The sequence below is a fragment of the Pelophylax lessonae genome (genome assembly GCF_965119305.1).
Source record: "Pelophylax lessonae genome assembly, chromosome: 2".
In the NCBI taxonomy this organism is placed as follows: domain Eukaryota; kingdom Metazoa; phylum Chordata; class Amphibia; order Anura; family Ranidae; genus Pelophylax; species Pelophylax lessonae.
Window position 1 is genome coordinate 700,089,663 of NC_138769.1, and position 20,435 is coordinate 700,110,097.

Below are 20,435 nucleotides of genomic sequence, written 5' to 3' on the forward strand. Positions count from 1 at the left end.
CATCCATTTTTACATAGAGATGCATTGATGTCCGTTTTTCATCTGTCAACGAATGGATGAAAAACAGACAAACGGACCGTATGTGTGAAAGGGGCCTTAAAGCATAACTAACAAATAGAAAGGGTTCCACCTAGGGGTGGGACTTTAACGGCAATCACATTTCCACGAAATGTGATTGCCGTTAAAGTCCCACCCCTAGGGGGAACCCTTTCTATTTGTTACAGTTCTCAAAGATGTTGGCAACCCATTTCCAGTTTTTCTCATAACTGGGGACACAACATTGTTAAAGTATAACTAAAGGCAAAACTTTTTTTATTTTTAGTTTTGGATAGAGTGGAGGTGGATTAGAACACCTGTCAGGATTTATTGCTGTCTGTGCCACCGTTAGGAAGATTCACCCTCTGTTTGTCCTGTTTACCATTATCTTTGAAAGTGAAAGTAATGGAAAATCCCAAATTTTGGGTTGTACCCAGAAAAATAATAGAGGGAAAATCTTTCAATGGGGACACTAGTTCTGGTGACCTGGGGGTCCCCAAGGAATTCCCTTAACTTGCAGGAATTTCTTTTCACTTCCTGTTTGGCTATGGGACGGAAAGTGAAGGGAAATCTCCCCAATGGGACACAGATGATGAAAAAAAATCTGACGGTTTATAACCCTCCCTTACTCTATCCAGAATGAAAAAAAAAGTTTTGCCAATAGTTCTACTTTATTCAAAGAATGCAATAAAGTGTTACTAAACCCAGTGTGCATTAAACCTAGGTCTGCAAAATCCCATTGCATTTATTAGATGCCGTACATATGGAGGTTCAGAAGCTTTATTTGACCTGCTTTTCTTCATGTTGTGTTTTTCTTTGAATGCAGCTATATTGGATGCTACCTATTTAGATGTGTTTTCCATTCTAGAAAAGTCATTGAACTGCTTAAAACACCCAGCAATAGATCTGTGCTCTCAGGAAACGCATAAAGATATTCTAGGCCCCAGGCAGGGCTTACAGCTCATCCACCAGCCGTGGGTACATACCTACTGGGATCTGTTCTGCTTGTGTTATCCAGATACAAACAGGCTGCGCTTCTACTGTTTTTTTTTTTTTTTTTCATATCCAACAAACTTAATTGCAAGTAGTGCAAACTCACAAAGCTCATGATACATATTGGCTAAGGCCCCTTTCACGCTTGTGTGACTTGGGACTGAAAAGTCGCATGACAAGTCGTACATCCTGAGTACCATTCATATCTCTGCGACTTAAAAGTAGTCATTGCACTACTTTGGTCTGACTTTGGTGCGACTTGAGTTCCATAGACCTCAAGATTACACAGGCATTGCTTCAAGTCGCGCTACTTTCAGGTCGCACAAGTGTGATAGGGGCCTAAGGATCCATTCACACTTCTGCAACCTGTCATACAACTTTGAACATCAGAGTTGCATGACAGGTCGTTTTCCATGTTTTTCAATGATAACCATTCATATATGTGCGACGTAAAGTTGCAGCAACTTCAGAGTAGTTCATGCACTACTTTGGTCCGACTTTCATGCAACTTGAGGGCCATAGACTTTAACGTTAACCCTCATAAGTTGCATGAAAGTCGTGAATGCAAAGTTCCTGAATGTTATATTATGCAACTTGTGTGAAACAGTTGTACTGTATTACTGGTCAAAGCCCAAGTCGTTTCCAAGTTGCACCCATCCAAAGTTTGCGCAACTTTGAAGTCGTACAAAAAAGGGAGCTTAAGCCCTCGCATTGAAGGAAAGTAGGGAGAGGCTCTGGCAGTGAGCAATGTTCCACAGTCTGGCTTTTTGAGTTTACCCTTAAAATAAAGCTTGTTGAATATTAATTAAAAAAAAAAAAAAAAAAAACTGTGGAAGTGCAGCCTGTGTGTATATAAATCTGTGCGCTTCACACCAGGGCATAGATTTACACCCGGCTGTCATAGAGGGGTTAGGAAGCCTGATTTTAATTTGCAAAGCAGATTCAGAGAAGAGAGAAGATTTGATGGCATAATTTTTCACCTTGATTCCTGGGTTACAGAGTCACTTTATCCAGCACTTTATCTCCTTACAGGCCCTGGATGATTTAGAGTGTCAAAGCACACCGCCATCAGAGCAAGGCCGGGCGGAACTGGAGCAGAAAATCGAAGAAGCCAGAGAGGGCATTCGCAAAGCAGAGGTAAGTGAGCGTAGTACAAAAAAAAAATTCTGAAGTTTGTTACCTTTTGTGTGATTCACTCTGCATTTTATATTGAATGCTTTTGCATTTCATTTACATTTTTACTAGACTCCCAACTTCTATATTGCAGGAGGTTTACAGCTTTCCAAGTAACAATTGAGAAGATATCCTTAAGACTGCACTCCCTACTAATTCGTTTTAAGGCCCCTTTCACATGATCGGACCGATCAGGTCCTCTTGTCCATTTTTCAGGCGGACCTGTTTGGGCCACCCATTCTCCTCTATGGAGAGGCGAATGTCAGCAGAGATATGTCCACTGACACCCATCCATCATCTGATCCGACAGGATTCGCTTAAAACAGACAGATGGTGATACGTTCGCCATCCGTCCAGCGGGTCGGATCGGATGAAAACGGACATGCTGTCCATTTTCATCTGATCTCCCCATAAAGGAGAGCGGGACTCTGACAGGTCCGTCTCTGCACAATAAGCAGAGACGGACCTGTCTTCCTCCTGCTAGCGAGGATCAACGGAGCGATCCCCGCTGAGCTAGCGGATCCGCCCCGTTAGAAAGGGGCCTTAAAAATATGCTTACAAATATAAAGTATATTTAGCTCTGTCTCATCTTACGAAGTGCCTTGTAGGACTAGCTGTGATGTTGGACAGGGCGCCCCTGCGTCCCCCAGAATAACCACGCACTATAGATTTCTTAGGAAGGCAGCAATGGCATAGTCCCCAGGTGCACGTAGCCTCCTGGGAATCTCACATCACACATCCCAGGAGGCTTCGGGGTAACCTACTGTACATGCGTCACGGCGTGTCATTAGGGAGCTGACTGCAGGAACCAGGAAAAGACAGCTGCCTTCTGATGAGGCAAGAAGAGAAGATGGCGGCTTGGGACTGGGTGTGCAGCAGTGCAATGGCAGATTACAGTGCAACAGTACTGGATTCGCTGGGCATTGTTGAGTGAATTTACTTGTGCAGCAATGTATATGATATATCAAGTACCTTTTTAAAATCTCTCTTTTAGGGTCCGTTCACACTATGGCTTTGCAGTAATGTGCAACAATGCACAATAAATGTGTTAGACCTGTTTCACACGAGCTTCAGCTTGTATAAGCAATGTAAACAGCAAGTGTTTACAAAGCATTTGCAGAGCTTTCAACAAGCTTTGTTGAAGCTTTCAAAGTACCACTCAACTGCAGTTTGTACATGTTGAACACAGATCCTAATGGGAGTGTTGATTGCCACTTTAAACACGCTGCTAGCAGGCTTCAGAACTTCTTGAAGCTTGTTGAAAGCCTTCTGAAACCTTTAGCAGCTTGTTAAGGTGGCAGTTAGCATTCCCTTTAGGTTCTGTGTTCAACAACATTTACAAACTGGAGTTGAGTGGTACTTTAAAAATTTCAACAAAGCTTGCTGAAAGCTCTGCAAATGCTTTGTCAAAGCTTGCTGTTCATACTGCTTTTATACAAGGTAAAGCACATGTGAAACAGGCCTTTCCTGCAACAAAGTGCTATAGCACAGTGTACACACATGCAGAGGGTTACGCTGCACTGCCACTTTTTCAGCAACAACCCACAACACATCATTATGTTGGTGCGTGTTGTGCTGCAACATAACACTATATTACCAAAAGTTTTGTGACGCCTACCTTTACACACACATATTCTTTCATGGCATCCCAGTCTTAGTCCATAAGGTTCAATATTGAGTTGACCCTCCCTTCGCAGCTTTAATAGAAGTGCATTTTTGCGGTCAGGCACTGATGTTGTAAAGAAGGCCTGGCTCGCAGTCTCCACTCGAATTCATCCCAAAGGTGTTCTATCAAGTTGAGATCAGGCCAGTCATGTTCCTCCACCCCAAACTCGCTCATCTATGTTTTTATGGACCTTGCTTTGTGCACTGGTGCGAAGTCATGTTGGAACAGCAAGGGGCCATCTCCAAACTGTTCCCACAAAGTTGGGAGCATGAAATTGTCCAAAATGTCTTGGTATGCTGACGCCTTAAAAGTTCTCTTCACTGGAACTAAGGGGCCAAGCCCAACCCCTGATAACCCCACACCATAATCCCTCCTCCACCAAATGATTTGGACCAGTGCACAAAGCAAGGTCCATAAAGACATGGAGGAGCGATTTTGGGGTGGAGGAACTTGACTGGCCTGCACAGAGTCCTGACCTCAACCCGATAGAAAAGGAAGGAAGAGGAAAGATCCTTGGTGCTGCACATAAACAAAGTCCTATGGTGATAATAAGAGAGACAACCTCAGCCTGGTGAATTTTGCACAGACAGCAATAAAAACAGTCAGGTGTTTTAATCCCCCTCCACTCTATCAAAAACTGAAAAAAAATGCACATGCACCAGTGCACAAAGCAAGGTCCATAAAACCATGGATAAGCGAGTTTGGGGTGGAGGAACTTGACTGGTCTGCACAAAGTCCTGACCTTAACCCGATAGAACACCTTTGGGATGAATTAGAGCGCAGACTGCGAGCCAGGCCTTCTGGTCCACAACAGTGCCTTACCTTACAAATACGCTTCTGAAAGAATGGTCGAACATTCCAATAGACACACTCCTAAACCTTGTGGACAGCCTTGCCAGAGGAGTTGAAGCTGTTATAGCTGCAAAGGGTGGGCCAACACAATATTGAACCCTATAAACTAAGACTGGGATGCTGTTTAAAGTGGAGTTCTGCCCCCTTTAAAAAAATTAAGTCAGCAGCTACAAATACTGTAGCTGCTGACTTTTAAATAGTAGAACTTACCTGTCTAGGGAGACCGCGATGTCGGCACCTGAAGCTGATTTACCTATCGGCTCTCGGGTGCCGTCGCTGCCATCCAGGGTAAGGGAACCCGGCAGTGAAGCCGAAAGGCTTCACTGCTGGTTCCCTACTGTGCATGCGCAAAGCGCGTTGCGCTTTGTAATTGGCCCAGCAGCGGAGGAAAAAGGAGGGGGCCGAACTTCCGAGGGACAGCGCCGTGGCATGTTTGAAATGCTACAATTTTGGCCATATTCAATATATTTCTAAAATTTTTTCCCTAAATATATTGGAAATATATTCTTCTTCCATATGGGCCCCCCTGAAAGGTGCCAAATAGGGCACCGGAGGGGGAGAGGAAGCAGATCAGCAGAGTTCCACTTTTGAGTGGAAATCCGCTTTAAGTTCATGTGCATGTAAAGGCAGGCACCCCAATACTTTTGGTAACATAGTGTGCGTCTGTTGGAACGCCATTAAGAATGAATGTCTCTACATCGCATTATTGCATTTACCATGCGTGGCCCCAATACCATAGTATGAATGGGCCTTACTGTCAAGAAGGTAGGGAACATTAAACTGCTTTTGTAGCTTTCTTTCAGAAGAACAAAGAATCAAAGCATTTTCTAATTTATATTTTTCCAGCCATAAATAAGTTAAACGTGTTGTAATTTACTTTTGGAGCAAGCAGGTCTAATGACAATCAATATTTGCTTTTTACGTTTTTTTTCTGTATTTCATCCATTTGCTTCATATTATAGTGAGATCTTCTGTCTGCAATGTTATCTGGGTAATGATTGCTGTATTGTGTGTGACCTCCCCGACCCAGAGAGCCATAAAGGTTTTATTAGGAGAGCTTTGCTGTATAGCATTGCAGCAGTGTGATAATAAAACGTCACTTTCTAATTTATGGCCGAAGCCAGTTTCTGATTATTCTACTTGTAGCCTTTGTTATGTTTGTGGTGTTCAGACGCAGAGACCCCAGCATCCGCCTTCCTGTATACATGTGTCTCCTTCTGCTGCACTTTAATTCAGATTTAATTAGTATTGTTACAAATAGAAGTAATTATAACCTTCTGCTGAGAAAACATTCATTTTAAAGAGAGCTTCAGCTATTTCAGTGGCCTTTGTGCGCAGGTTGGCCGCGTCATCTGCGTTTTTCTTCAAGAGGACCTGTTTTGCATGATTTGAGGAATAATAATGTTGTTCACGTGCAGGCACACAATGTATCTGTTTCTGGGGGCTCTACTTCGTATTCAATTGTAAGGCATTTCTTTTATTTTTATAAATATAGGTGCATCAATGTCCACAAAGCTTCAAAGGCTAAAGAATCATTCACGCACTAGCAGCGCTAAAGTCCGTGAATAAACATGAATAAATCAATGAATGGATGAACCGATACAGGGACGTCCATACATGCAGTCCCAGAATGAAAGGAGGTATTAGGAGTGGGTTTATCCTTGTAGAAACCCAAAAGCCTTCACCACTCCGCTGTGTGCACCCTTAAGTGGGGACACTTACCAGAACAGATCTGTATATAAGCAGAAAATGTCAGCAAGCGGGATCGCCTTAATCAACTTGCACCTCTCTGTTGTAACTCATAATGGGACCACCTTCAGGTATCAGTAGACCACCTCACCAGCATATGGACCGTCTCAGCGGTGTCGGAGTCTGAAGCCAGGAGCTGGGAGGAGGTGAGAGGCCGCCGGCTGTCTGTGGTGTGGCCGGGCCCCAAACCGGGAATAGACAGGGAACACCGACAGGGCGACACCGCTGAGACGGTCCATATGCTGGTGAGGTGGTCTACTGATACCTGAAGGTGGTCCCATTATGAGTTACAACAGAGAGGTGCAAGTTGATTAAGGCGATCCCGCTTGCTGACATTTTCTGCTTATATACAGATCTGTTCTGGTAAGTGTCCCCACTTAAGGGTGCACACAGCGGTGTGGTGAAGGCTTTTGGGTTTCTACAAGGATACACCCACTCCTAATACCTCCTTTCATTCTGGGACTGCATGTATGGACTTCCCTGTATCGGTTCATCCATTCATTGATTGATTCATGTTTATTCATGGACTTTAGCGCTGCTAGTGCGTGAATGATTCTTTAGCCTTTGAAGCTTTGTGGACATTGATGCACCTATATTTATGTTTATGAACCTATAGCAGCAGCTGTATTTATTGTGTTTGTGTTTATGTTTATTTTGGCGCTGGGTGAGCGAAGTTACACTGTTGGTTCTGTGAGCGCATCACTTTGCTCCTTTTTGTATTTCTTTTATTTTGTTCACACCCTGCATGTTTTAGACGTTTACCATTAAAGATGACAGTCATATGAAAAGATAAGTACACCCCATGGAAATTGTTGGCTTCAACATGTTTGAAAAGGCAAACATTCGATTTTCAGTTCTGGCCACAGTACCGGAGGACATGTTTGTCGCAAATCAAAGACAACATTTCAGAAGAAGAATCTCATACCAAATGTGAAGCATGGTGGTGGGAAGGTTATGCTTTGGGGCTGCTTTAGGACATGAGCAGCTAGTAGTCACAGAGTCCACTATGAATTCCTAATTATAGCAGAGTGTGCTTGATGAGGACAGGCGCTGCCTGCCTGGAGTTTGCATGTTCTCCCTGTGCCTGCGTGGGTTTCCTCCCAGACTCCATAGGCATGATGGTAGGTTAATTAATTGGATTCTGTCTAAAATGGCCCAAGTATGTGTGTGTATGAATGTGAGTTAAGGCTTGTATACACTATAAGAAAATTGGGCGAATATTTTCGTCCAAAGAATTTTCGCACAATGTTCGTATAGTGTGTACAGAACTTTCTACAGACCATTCAGAATTTTAATACGAAAATTCTCAAAGGGGCAAACTCCAAAATTTTTCTCGTACGGGAAAAATGAACGATTTTCGTTTAATGTGTACTGTTTTCGTACGATTTTTGTACAAGAAAAATCAGAAAAGAAAGACTGAGCATGATCGGAAACAATAAACAAAAAAAAGCCTTTGTCGTGCGAGAATGTTCGTACGAATTTTTGTAAGAAAATTCTTTCATCGGTTTCGATTTGCTGTGAAACGAGGAAAATGGGACAATAATTTGCCCGATTTTTCTTAGTGTGTACCCCACTTTAGGCGCCTTTGATTGTAAGCTCCTTGAAAGCAGGAACTAATTTGAATGTACAATATACATATGTAAAGCGCTACGAAAATTGATGGCGTTATATAAGTACTATAAGTGAAATAAATAAAATATGGTTGGCCGTTTTAGACAATTTTCTGTACCGTAGCTGTCATCATTCCACGAGCATGCACAATTTTAAGGCTTGATATGTTTGGTATCTATTTACTCGAAGAGGCCTTCTCTTTTTTTTAGTGTATTTTCCTGAAAATATCATTTAAAAATACAAAATTGCAACTGAGGCTATAGGGACCCTGCTTTCTGAAAATATATAAATTGATTGGGAGTTTAGGGTAAATTTTCTAGTAAAAACTGGAAAATTAAACAAGTGCAGAAAAAAAAACAATTGCCCTGGTAGTACGGTGACTAAAGTTTATTTCTACTTTTAAAACGAAACTTGGATATAACCCCTACATGCATAACTGGAAAAAATTGTAGCTTACCTTTTAAGGTTCTATTTACATGGGGCAATTACATCCATGCTCCGTGCAGGGCCTTGTTTCACCTTCATAGGGATGCATAGGTGTTGCATACATGCTAACAGTCCCATTTGTATCTATTTGAACACAGCTGCTTCGGACTTTAGGACTTTCAAAATGTTAGTGGCTTGTTTCGATTCTCGAAATGCAAAGTTTTCTGCCAAAAGAATGATCTGTCATGACAAAATTATGTTACGTAATCAAGCGATTTTCTAAACCGTAGTAGTGGAATCGATCGTAGATACAGTAGTTAGAAAAAAACGTACAGCGCAGGTGCGTGTGAACATGTTACCCCGGAAATCCAAGCAACTAAAAGAAATATCATTCTACTTCGTGAACTTTTGTTCATACTGGGAAACAGAAAATATTGCAGTTGTTAACCAGTGCGATCTCCAATATGCTTATTAGAAATAAAATTACTAAACCTAAATACAGTTTGAGAGTAGGAGGGTTCACAAGGGTCAAACATCTTTAAATCATTTCTGCTAATCATGTGATTGATCGACAAAAAATGTACCTTTTATGTAAGTGGACTTAAACCTGATTCATGAAATCTGACCTGGGCACATATATCTGTAATGCTTTCTTATCTTTCTTCAAAGCCTTAAGTCCTGTGGCTTTCTCTGTTCTTCTGTTATCAGCATAACAGCTTCTGAGAAGTTCTCCATCAACTGAGATAAAATCAGGCTGAAATTTGTGTCGGGCGGGTGCTATAAATAGATTACCAGAGAGATGGTCTATTCACAGCTCTTCCTGTTTCTGCCTATGTGGAGAAGGGGTGTGTGCCTTTCCTCCAATCAGCTGTCTCACAGTGTATGGCCAAACTTCCCTCCCACGGGTGAATCAGGAAGAGAAAATTCTAACAGGGCGTGCACTTTCTAAATCGTATAGAAAGCTGAAGCAGCACATATACTAATAAAATGTATGTAGGGAGATTTGTTTCATCTCTGTGTATCATGTGAGGCTGTTTACTTCACTGGGCATATGGGAGGGTTTACATCCACTTTAAGGATTGATAATATGTTGGCAAGTGTGGAAAACAATTCAATACAATGATGGCATTACCGCACAGGCGTTTAACAGATCTTTATCAAAAACAAAGGTTTTTTCGAATTATTTTCTATCCATGTATGGGCAGCATTAGTAAGGTACGTTATTTGTTACCACAATCTCACTACGGCCTCATGCACACTGGGCATAAAAAATGCTGCTTATGCTGGCTTTTGGTGTTTTTGTTCTTCAGCCTGTATAAGCAACTCTATGGAGTTCATTTACTAAAACTAGAGAATGCAAAATCTGGTGCACTCCTCATAGAAACCGATCAGCTTCCATGTTTTTTTTGGTCAAAGCTTAAATGAACAATCCGGCGTTAGAAGCTGATTGGCTATCATGCACAGCTGCACCAGAATTTGCACACTCCAATTTTAGTAAAATAACACCTATGTGTCTATGCACATTTGGGCGTTTACTAGAGATGCACCAAAATCTCGATGGCCGAAAATGGTGTTATCTGCTTTTTGCCGGTAAAAGAAAAAGGTTCCAATAATGGCACAGAAATTGCACACGACTTTGCAATGATTTTACCACGATTTTACTATGCTTATGGCGTGTTTTTCCATAGGACATGTGACTCAAAAAATGCATCAAAAACATAACACTGGTTGCCTTATTGATGAGTTCTTGCTGCGTTTTCAATGCATTTCAACAGGGAGGTGCATTTTTGGTGCAGTTTTTTTAACTGACCAAAAATGCAGCAAGCAGGATTTTTAAAGTGATTGTAAATGTTTTTTTTTTTTTGTTAATAACAAACATGTTATACTTACCTGCTCTGTGCAAGGGAGCTGCACAGAGCAGCTCAGATCCTCCTTTTTGGGGTGTTCCGGCGTCACTCCTGGCTCCTCCTCATCGGGTGCCCCCACAGAGACGCTTTCCGTGGTTGCACCTATTCGGGCTCGCTCACAAGTCCCGCTGCTGCGAGATTAACACAGACAGCAGGACTCAGCCCAGCCCCCCGGTTCCTGTGTCTCTGGATTTGATTGACAGCAGGGGGAGGCAATGGCTCCTGCTGCTATCTATCCAGTGAAGAACCGAGACAGCGGCTGGAGCCACTGGGCTCGTGCTCTTCGCTGGAACGATCGGGTTCAGGTAAGAAAAAGAGGGAGGCTCTGGGGGCAGCTAAAGCAGAAAGTTTTTCACCTTAATGCATAGAATGCATTAAGGTGAAAACCATGAGAGTTTACATCTCCTTTAAGACCACAACGGAAGCGCAGTGGACCATTGTGAAGACATACATAGAATTTAAAGGGATACATTTTTCTTGAGCTTTTCTCGCGCTAAAGGTGCCAATAATGGCCGACAATAAATTTATTAAAGTATAACATAATACAATTCTTTATAAAAAAATATATACATTTTTAAAAGCTGACATTTTCAGTTTTCGGCTAAGTGCATCCTGCGGTTTCAGTGCCAAAATTTCCATTTGATGCACCGCTAGCGTTTACAGACAGTAGAGGTAGAGTAGCAATTTCAGGCTGAAAAACAAATCCATGACCAGTGTGTTTTTGATAGGCGCTTTTGGGCAGAAAAAAGGGAATGACATGCATAAACCCGCCTAAACTCTTGTGCAATATAAGCCATTATGGGCATTTTTAATTACCTGTATTCTTTTTCTGCCAGAGGTTCTGGCATTTTCTCAGCAGACTAGTGTGCATGGACCTCTTCTTTTTTTTTTTTTTGCTCATATACACAGCCTATGTGTGTGTCAGATACTCTTAACCTTTGACTGCTAAAAACACTTAAAGGATAAAGTCTCAGCTGTGAGCGGCGTAGGTCCATTTCTCTGTAGGATGATTCCTCTGGGCACAATACAGCGGTTTTAATTAATTTTTTAAAATAAGTGTACCCCTGGGGGGGATAGTTATCCAGCTTGCTCAGTCCTCGCGGAGTAATCATGTGGAATATTAGATAGCATAGTTCATTGTAATCACGCACTCAGTGAGGTTTTTTTCCGTTGTTTCTGGTCTATGGGAGTTTGGAAACTCATTGCTTCAGACAGTGCTGCCTCCGATTGGGAACAGTATTATATAAAGAAGGCTTAGAACCTTAGAATAAGATAACAAGGGGGTGCGCTGATGTAAATGTGAAATGAGCAGCAACCAAAGTTCCAAAAACCTAATTTGGAATAATAAGAAAATGTGTAATATGAAGCTGCAAGAAAAAGTATATGAACCCTTTGGAATGATATGGATTTCTGCACAAATTGGTCATAAAATGTGATCTGATCATCTAAGTGACAACAATAGAATATCACAGTCTGCTTAAACTAATAACACACAAAGAATGAAATGTTGCCATGTTTTTATTGAACACACCATGTAAACATTCACAGTGCAGGTGGAAAAAGTATGTGAATCCTTGGATTTAATAACTGGTTGAATCTCCTTTGGCAGCAATAACTTCAACCAAACGTTTCCTGTAGTTGCAGATCAGACGTGCACAACGGTCAGGAGTAATTCTTGACTATTCCTCTTTACAGAACTGTTTCAGTTCAGCAATATTCTTGGGATGTTTGGTGTGAATTGCTTTATTGAGGTCATGCCACAGCATCTCAATCGGGTTGAGGTCAGGACTCTGACTGGGCCACTTCAGAAGGCGTATTTTCTTCTGTGTAAGCCATTCTGTTGATTTACCTCTATGATTTGGGTCATTGTCCTGTTGCAACACCCATCTTCTGTTGGGCTTCAGCTGGTAGACAGATGGCCTTAAGTTCTCCTGCAAAATGTCTTGATAAACATGGGAATTCATTTTTCCTTCGATGATAGCAATCTGTCAAGGCCCTGACGCAGCAAAGCAGCCCCAAACCAAGAAGCCCCCACCACCATACTTCACAGTTGGGATGAGGTTTTGATGTTGGTGTGCTGTGCCTCTTTTTCGCCACACATAGTGTTGTGTGTTTCTTCCAAAAGACTCAACTTTGGCTTCATCTGTCCACAGAATATTTTGCCAGTACTGCTGTGGAACATCCAGGTGCTCTTGTGCAACTGTAAACGTGCAGCAATGTTTTGTTTGGACAGCATTGGATTCCTCTGTGGTATCCTCCCATGAAATCCATTCTTGTTTAGTGTTTTACGTATTGTAGATTCGCTAAAAGGGATGTCAGCGTTTGCCAGTGACTTTTGTAAGTCTTTAACTGACACTCTAGGATTCTTCTTCACCTCATTGAGCAGTCTGCACTGTGCTCTTGCAGTCATCTTTACAGGACGGCCACTCCTAGGGAGAGTAGCAGCAGTGCTGAACTTTCTCCATTTACAGACAATTTGTCTTACCGTGGACTGATAAACATCAAGGCTTTTAGAGATACTTTTATAACCCTTTCCAACTTTATGCAAGTCAACAATTCTTAATCGTAGGTCTTCTGAGAGCTCTTTTGTGCAAGGCATTATTCACATCAGGCAATGCTTCTTGTGAAAAGCAAACCCAGAACTGGTGTGTTTTTTATAGGGCAGGGCAGCTGTAACCAACACCTCCAATGTCATCTGATTGATTGGACTCCAGTTGGCTGACATCTCACTCCAATTAGCTCTTGGAGATGTCATTAGTCTAGGGGTTCACATACTTTTTCCACCTATGCTGTGAATGTTTACATGGTGTGTTCAATAAAAACACGGCAACATTTCATTCTTTGTGTGTTATTAGTTTAAGCAGACTGTGATGGTCTATTGTTGTGACTCAGATGATGATCAGATCACATTTTATGACCAATTTGTGCAGAAATCCATATCATTCCAAAGGGTTCACATACTTTTTCTTGCAGCTGTAAATCTGGTGCGCTAAATGTGAAAGAATATGGGTGACATGACCAATTATATAAAATTGACCGTGACCATGCTAACCAGCAAACCAACATGTGTATCAAATACAAGAATTCCAAAATTGTAACAGTGGAAGCATTAACCCCAATCTTGGGTGTAAAAATGCTATAAGTCCATATATGAAAATACACAAAATAGTCCCAAGTATCGGTGAACGGATGAAAAAGGCCCCACAGGATGAAAATCCCCAGCAGTGTGCAGTGAATCCCACCACCTGTAAGAATGGCTCCTTACCGGACAGGTATCATAAAGGATGTATTTATGAGATAAAAAACTGTAGACGGTGGATTCCAATTAATAGACAATGACTACCCCACGCAGTGCCACCTCGTGTGGGAGACAAAGCCCCTTACCAGATGGCCGATATTATGGAGCATAAATATATCCCCTTGGGAAGACACTTCCCACGGCAACAGACGTGGATGGATTGGTAACCTGGTAGCGGTAATGTAGGCTCCTTAGTGCATGTAAACTCACTTCCGCATAAACTCCTCAGATGTTAGGGCAGTAGAAGTACATGAAAGAAATTGGCAGCCAATAGTGTATTACCCCAAAAAAAAAACACTTTATTTAAAAGGTAGAACACTTAAATGACCGAAGATAAATGAACGCTAAATTTCCAGGTGTTCACGGCCGCCTGCAGTGCGGACCACGAGTAGTGACGGCGTGGCTTCTCGGAACTGACGCGTTTCCCCTTAGAAGGAGATTGGTGGACTTATATATTACACATTAGAACCTTAGAATGTCATTGCTGTGTCCCCATTAGGAAGATTTTGCCATCCTTTCCTTTGCTAGTGACAGGTGTCGGAGTAGAAGAGAATTTGAAACCTGACAAAAATTCTAACTTCATCAGTCTATAAAAAATTTAAAGGCTACAGTAAGTCCACTTTTCTGATGTTTTTTTCATGTTACACCCATATTTACGATATCATTCGAAGCTTGTTTGCTATTTCACAGCCCCCATTGATAGGATCTGTGAATGGAAGGACTACAAGTCCCATTTGTCACCACGCCAGAAAAACTCGTAAATCTCAATGGGGCACAAATGTGGTGACAGCACTGCACTTGTATCTCATTGTTTACTTTCTCAAGCCCCGTAACCAAATGTCTGTACCTCAACCTGTGACTAGAGGAATGGTCAGCAAGATACTATTGAACAGGAATGGACCAGCCAAGATCCCCTGGTCGCAGTTGCAGTGTCTTGCAGGCTCATATGCATAAATTAATATGCATTTTTTTATTTAGCAATATGGGTGCATCGATTATTTAATTTTTCTTTTACAAAAGAGAGAATCTGCCTTTCAAAACAAGTTTTGGCATGAGTTGAGCTTCTCCTTTCCCGCATCTAGTTAGACTGACCTGTTAGTGCCATGTGTTGATTAACATAGATGAGCAGGCAGTGTCCTCCTGACACCTGTAAGTTAATCTTCATGCTTGGTTAGACAAGGGAGGTTTTTCCCAGGGAAACCTTCTCACCTTTTAACCCTTCTGAATTATCCAGCAATTACATGCTATCCTATGGAGTGCAGATCAGATGGTAGTTGAGCAGGGGTGGAGGGTTAGGTTTCTTCCTTGTTGGTGTCATATTTTTCCTTCAGTTTGCACGTGTATCTGTTGCTCGTTCAATTTATATGGCCATATAACCAAAATTGAGTCTTTGTATGCTTATAAAAAAAAAAGCGAGTTTGCTGTCAAATCAAGCCTGAAAATTGTCTTTTGTAGTGCCCTGTAGAGGCTGCATAATATATATAGCTTTCAGCCATAACTTTGACCCCTGGCAGGTTAGGTCAAAACATTGATTATCTCGTTACAATAGGCATCTGAAAGTGGGTGGGATATATTTAGCAGCAAGTAAACATGTTGTCACTGAAGCTGATGTGCTGTGTGTATGTTAGTTGTGTATGGGGTTCCCTCATGGGGATGAACAGGTGCATGTGCAGAGATGGTACCAGAATGCAGTATGGGAAGGAGGCAAGCCGGCGGAGGCAGTGTGTTGCTTTGAGCAATGTTCTGCTTGGAGATCTTGGCTCCTGCCATTCATGTGGATGTTTCTTGATAAGTATCAACTACCTAAACATTGTTGCTGACCAAGTACACCTCTTCATGGAAACTGTTCTATGATGGATAATGTGCCCTGCTACATTGCAAAAATGGCTTAACCACTTAGAACAGGAGCCTGCTGGCCCTTTAAGGGGTTTAGAATCCAGGGGGCTGGGCTTATAATCATGTGACCGCCATAAATGGCTGTCACGGCGGTCACATGATTGGAAAGCTCCCAAGCCGCAAATGGGAACTTTCCGGTAACTGTGCGGGGGAGCGCGCAGGGCACGCACTTTCTGCACAGCTCTATTGTGCGCAAATATGCGGCTGCTCAGCACCAAGGCCCCGCCGCCGAGAGGCTGTATATTTGTGTGCGCTGGGCACAAAGAGGTTAAGAATGGTTTGAGGAACACAACAACGTGTTTGAGATTTTGACTTGGTCTCCAAATTATGCAGATCTCAAGCCAGTTAAGCGTCTGTGAGATAAAAAAAGTCTGATCCTTGGAGGCCCCACCTCACAACTTCCATTTTGGACTGTTGGCGTGTCCCAATTATCTCCTGTCTGCGAGCCCTGTATATACTCCATCCACCAGAGTACCCCTATACCATTCAAGTTGTACTTACTATCTTGGTGCCTATGCTGTGCAGTCTGGTCTCGCTGGTTTCGTGTGGCATTTGATTCCCCTCTGGGATATCCGGGATCATGAATCCCCCATTTTTTTTCCTCTCTGCAGAGGTTGGACAGTCCATATCTTCTTTTAACACTTTGGCTGTAACATCTAGACTCATCTATGCCCTAGGTATTGTATATATCACAATATACTTCATAACACCCCTGAAGACAGATGGTTTATCCAGAAACGCGTTGGTTGTATAACTACATGGGCGTATTCCTACTGCAACCATTTGATGTCGTTTTAGGGCTAGCCACCCGCATTTTCTAATTGTATATGTATTTTTTCTTTTTTGTCATTTATTGTTATTTGTAATAAAAAACATATTTTATACAAATTTTCTTCACTTTTATAGTGTTTAACTACTTTTCAAATACTTTCACTTTTAGACCTTAAAAGTCCCATCAGGGGCGTTCTTCCTCCTTTTTTTCTGGATATTGGGGATGTTGGTCCTGCCCCAAGTCTCCATATCTCCCCAGCCAGCCCATTACATTTCTTTGGATGGGCCCACCCCTAAACCCTCCAGGGGGAGAGGGTCGACAGCTACTCACCATACCAGGAACCAGGCATGCACCGCTCCAGACAGAATCTCTCGCCATCGAAATGGGGGGCTGTCGGCCAGGAGGAACACTGCAACTTGGGCCTGAACCCAGTCGTATGGGACATTGTGAGGCGTTTAACTCGCAGGCCAGCCCCCGTCTGGTGGGGCTATGTCGCGGCCGACCTAGCGCAGAGCTGAGGTCTGCCTGTTCGCTGGCCAGACTAGGGTGACCACTGGATTTAGATTATCCAGCCCATCGCCCTGCTCACAGGAACAAAAACAGGAGAAAACAATGTATCCAAAAAGAAAAAAAATTCCAGGACCAGAGATCCCAGCAAGAAACTAGGTCCTTACTCCTGACTAGGCAGAAATAAAACCCACCTATAGCAGAGAGAGGGAGTATACCCCCTGGGAGTACCCATAGGTGTAGCCAGACTTTTTTTCTGCCCAGTGTCCTACTCCTGTAGGGGGCAGTATAACCCAATGGTTAAGATGATCAGGAGCTGTGTCCGTCAATGAATGAAAGAGAAATAATGAATTTAATCCATTTTGGAATAATGCTATAACATAATATGTGGAAAAAGTGAAGCACTGCGAATACTTTCCAGATGCACTGTATATTCCTTCATAACCACAAAAGGACATAAATCCACTTTTTGTGCACCAAATACCTTTGCTTGTAAAAGTAGCAGTGACAACACTGTGCTGTACATATCCTGTACAAATTGGTGGGCCATGTCTGTGCAGTTTGTCCACACAGTCAACGTCTAGTTCAGGCTGGTGTGACAACGCAGAAGGACAACTGTCACCCCATAAGAGAAAGTGCCTAAACTAGGGTCTTCATGGCAGAATCACCTTTAACCACTTCAACCCCGGAAGGTTTTACCCCCTTAATGACCAGGCCATTTTTTTGCGATTCGGCACTGCGTTACTTTAACAGAAAATTTTTAGTGGGACTGCGACATTGCGGCAGACAGATCTGACCCCTAACTGACATTTTTTACACCTTTTGGGGACCAGTGACATTACTACAGTAATCAGTGCTAAATAATATGCACTGTTACTGTATAAATCACACTAGCAGGGAAGGGGTTAATACTGGGGGTGATCAAAGGGGTTAAATGTATACCTAAAGTGCTTACTGACTGTGTGTGTGGGGGGGGGGGGGGTTCTGTGACAGGCACACAGAGATCGGGGTTGTAGCTTAGCTGAAACGGCTGATCTCTCCCTGCCTGTCTGACAGAAGATCCACCTGCTTTGTTTACATAAGCAGGCGAGTCTTCTCTTGGTTTCTCCGACGATCGTGAGAGGGCAGTGGAAATCGACGCCGCTCCTCCCGCGGCCCGCCTCCTGCTGTGTCGAAACCACATGCACTCAGTCACGTAGCACTATGTGACTGGACGCAGCCGAGCCACTCTGCTGCAGTAATATTATGGCGGGCGGGCGGTCGGTCGGTCAGCAAGTGGTTAATATAAGCTATTTATTTAAAGAAAATTTAAGGAATATTATTTCCTAAAATAACCTTAATAGGTTGCAGGTTATTGGAGATTTTAGTGAATGGGTTAAAATCTGCCCTAAAGAGTAACTCCACTTTTTTTGAGAAAAAAACATTCCCCTCTGGGTGATTTATGTACATTACAAGGATTTAAAAAATAAAATAAAAAATGCAGATTCCTTCCTTTTGTTATTCAAAGGAATCCCTGTATGTTTCTGTGTCTATATGGGAAAGTGAGTCAAATCGGAGTGGTTTCATAATTTTCAATCAGCTGCTGCACCTGCAGTGCACTCATGAGGAAAGCTGCTGGGCCTGCATCCCTTTAGATGTGATTTCCCTTTTGGAGTATCTCACTAGAAATGGCATTTTTGTTGCAGGGGTGCCTGAAATCTGGAAAATCAGTGAGTTAAACAGGAAATTATGTTTCTGGGGGTGTGGTCAGTATACATTCTGTGTACAGAACACCTCCAGGTAGCCATATTGCATTGCATTTTACATAAAATTACAGCGTCTGCAGATTGAAAAGGAAAGGTAATTTTTAAAATTCAATTACAATATGACTTGGGTCGCAATTGTATACGCTATATTATTCTTTCTTTGCTATTTTTTTTCCCTCCACAAAAGTGAAGTTACCCTTTAACCGGTTGCCGACTGCGCACAGTATATTTACTGCGGCAGACAGCCCCGGCCAGGCAGAGTGACGTAGATCTACGTCGCTCGCCTGTCACTGGGATTTGAGCCAATAGCGGGCGAGCGCGCGCCCGCTGAGGCACGCGCCCGCCTCGGCTCGTTCACAGAGGAGTGCGGTTGTGTGACCGACGGACCCGATGTCCGCCGGTCACACGACGATCGTCGGTACAGCGGGAGAAAGGCAGAGCGGCTTATGTAAACAAGCTGCCTGTCAATCTCCCCTGTGTAAAAATGGAGATCAGATGGTTCTACTATGTAGAACCGTTGATCTCTGTTTTTACACTAGTAGCCATGTCCCACTACAGTTAGAAACACGCCCCTAGGACACACTTAACCCCTCCCTCTCCAATACAGTTAACCCCTCCCCTGCCAGTGTCATTTTTACAGTAACAGTGCATATGTATAGCACTGATTACTGCAGTAATGTCACTGGTACCCCCAAAAGTGTCAAAAATATCAGTCAAGGGTCCGATCTGTCCGCCGCAATGTCGCAGTACCGCAAAAGAAATCGCAGATCGCCGCCATTACTCGTTAAAAAAAAAACACCAAAAATGACAAAAATCTTTCCCTTTGTTAGTAAACGCGATAAATTTTGCGCAAACCAATCAAAATACGCTTTTTGCGATTTTTTTTTTTGTAGCATAAAACAAATTGGCCGAAAATGTTAAAAACATTTTGATTTTTACATTTTTTTTGGGGGGGGGGGGGGAATTTCATATAAAAAAGTGAAAAATATTGTTATTTTTGCAAAAATTACGCTCTTTTTTTTGTTTATAGCGCATGATCAAAAAATCGCACAGGTGATCAAATACCACCAAAAGAAAGCTCTGTTTGTGGGAAAAAAAGGACGTGAAATTCGTTTAGGTACAGCGTTGCACGACCGCGCAATTGTCCGTTAAAGTCACGCAGTAAAAAATCGCAAAAAAAACCCCTGGTCAGGAAGGGGGTAAAATCTTCCGGGGCTTAAGTGGTTAAAGGTGAAACATCCAAAAAATGATATAGGATGACATTTTTGGAGTTAAGTTTTAAAGTTGCAGTAGTCTTAATCCAGAATTGTTAATATATTGTTACTATAATACTTTGTTATACATAATGGGTAAATTAATCTGGTAGTGCTCTTACAAGAGCTTATAGTTTTGAATTGGGTACATGGAGACTTTCATAGCTCTATTGCAGTGCCGTACTAGATTTTCCCCCTTCGATTTGTCACTCGCATGAATTCGGCATGTCTGCCCAGGGCTCCCTGAACGGCATAAATCTTTATAGAATATCTCATCCCTGGTGCCCATGTGAGCAGACATTAGCATGTTTGTCTACAAAGCTAAAGTGCCTGCAATGGATTTTTCTGCATGAACAGCGCTGGCTGAAATTGCACCATCAGCGAAGTTCAGGACAGACTGCAGACAGCGTTTTTATTTTCAATGTCATCTTTCATTCTTTAACCTCCTGATTGAGCCGGTGTTGGCGCTGTTGCTTGAGGGCAATCAGTAAAAGGGTCCGGCTACATCTGTTTTGATTTCCTGTAAAATACCAGAGAAGCAAAAATATGCA

The 20,435-nt window shown here is 42.5% G+C and overlaps 1 protein-coding gene across 4 annotated transcripts in view; it reads left to right on the forward strand.

Moving 5' to 3' along the window:
- The window catches only part of FCHSD2 (FCH and double SH3 domains 2), a 434,367-nt gene that overhangs the window by 385,325 nt on the left and 28,607 nt on the right, over nt 1-20,435 (forward strand). For all 4 annotated transcript variants that reach the window (XM_082245226.1, XM_082245227.1, XM_082245228.1 and 1 more), the window contains one exon: nt 2,062-2,166. In XM_082245226.1, the coding sequence (XP_082101352.1) occupies nt 2,062-2,166 (105 nt within the window). The remainder of the gene's footprint in view (nt 1-2,061; nt 2,167-20,435) is intronic.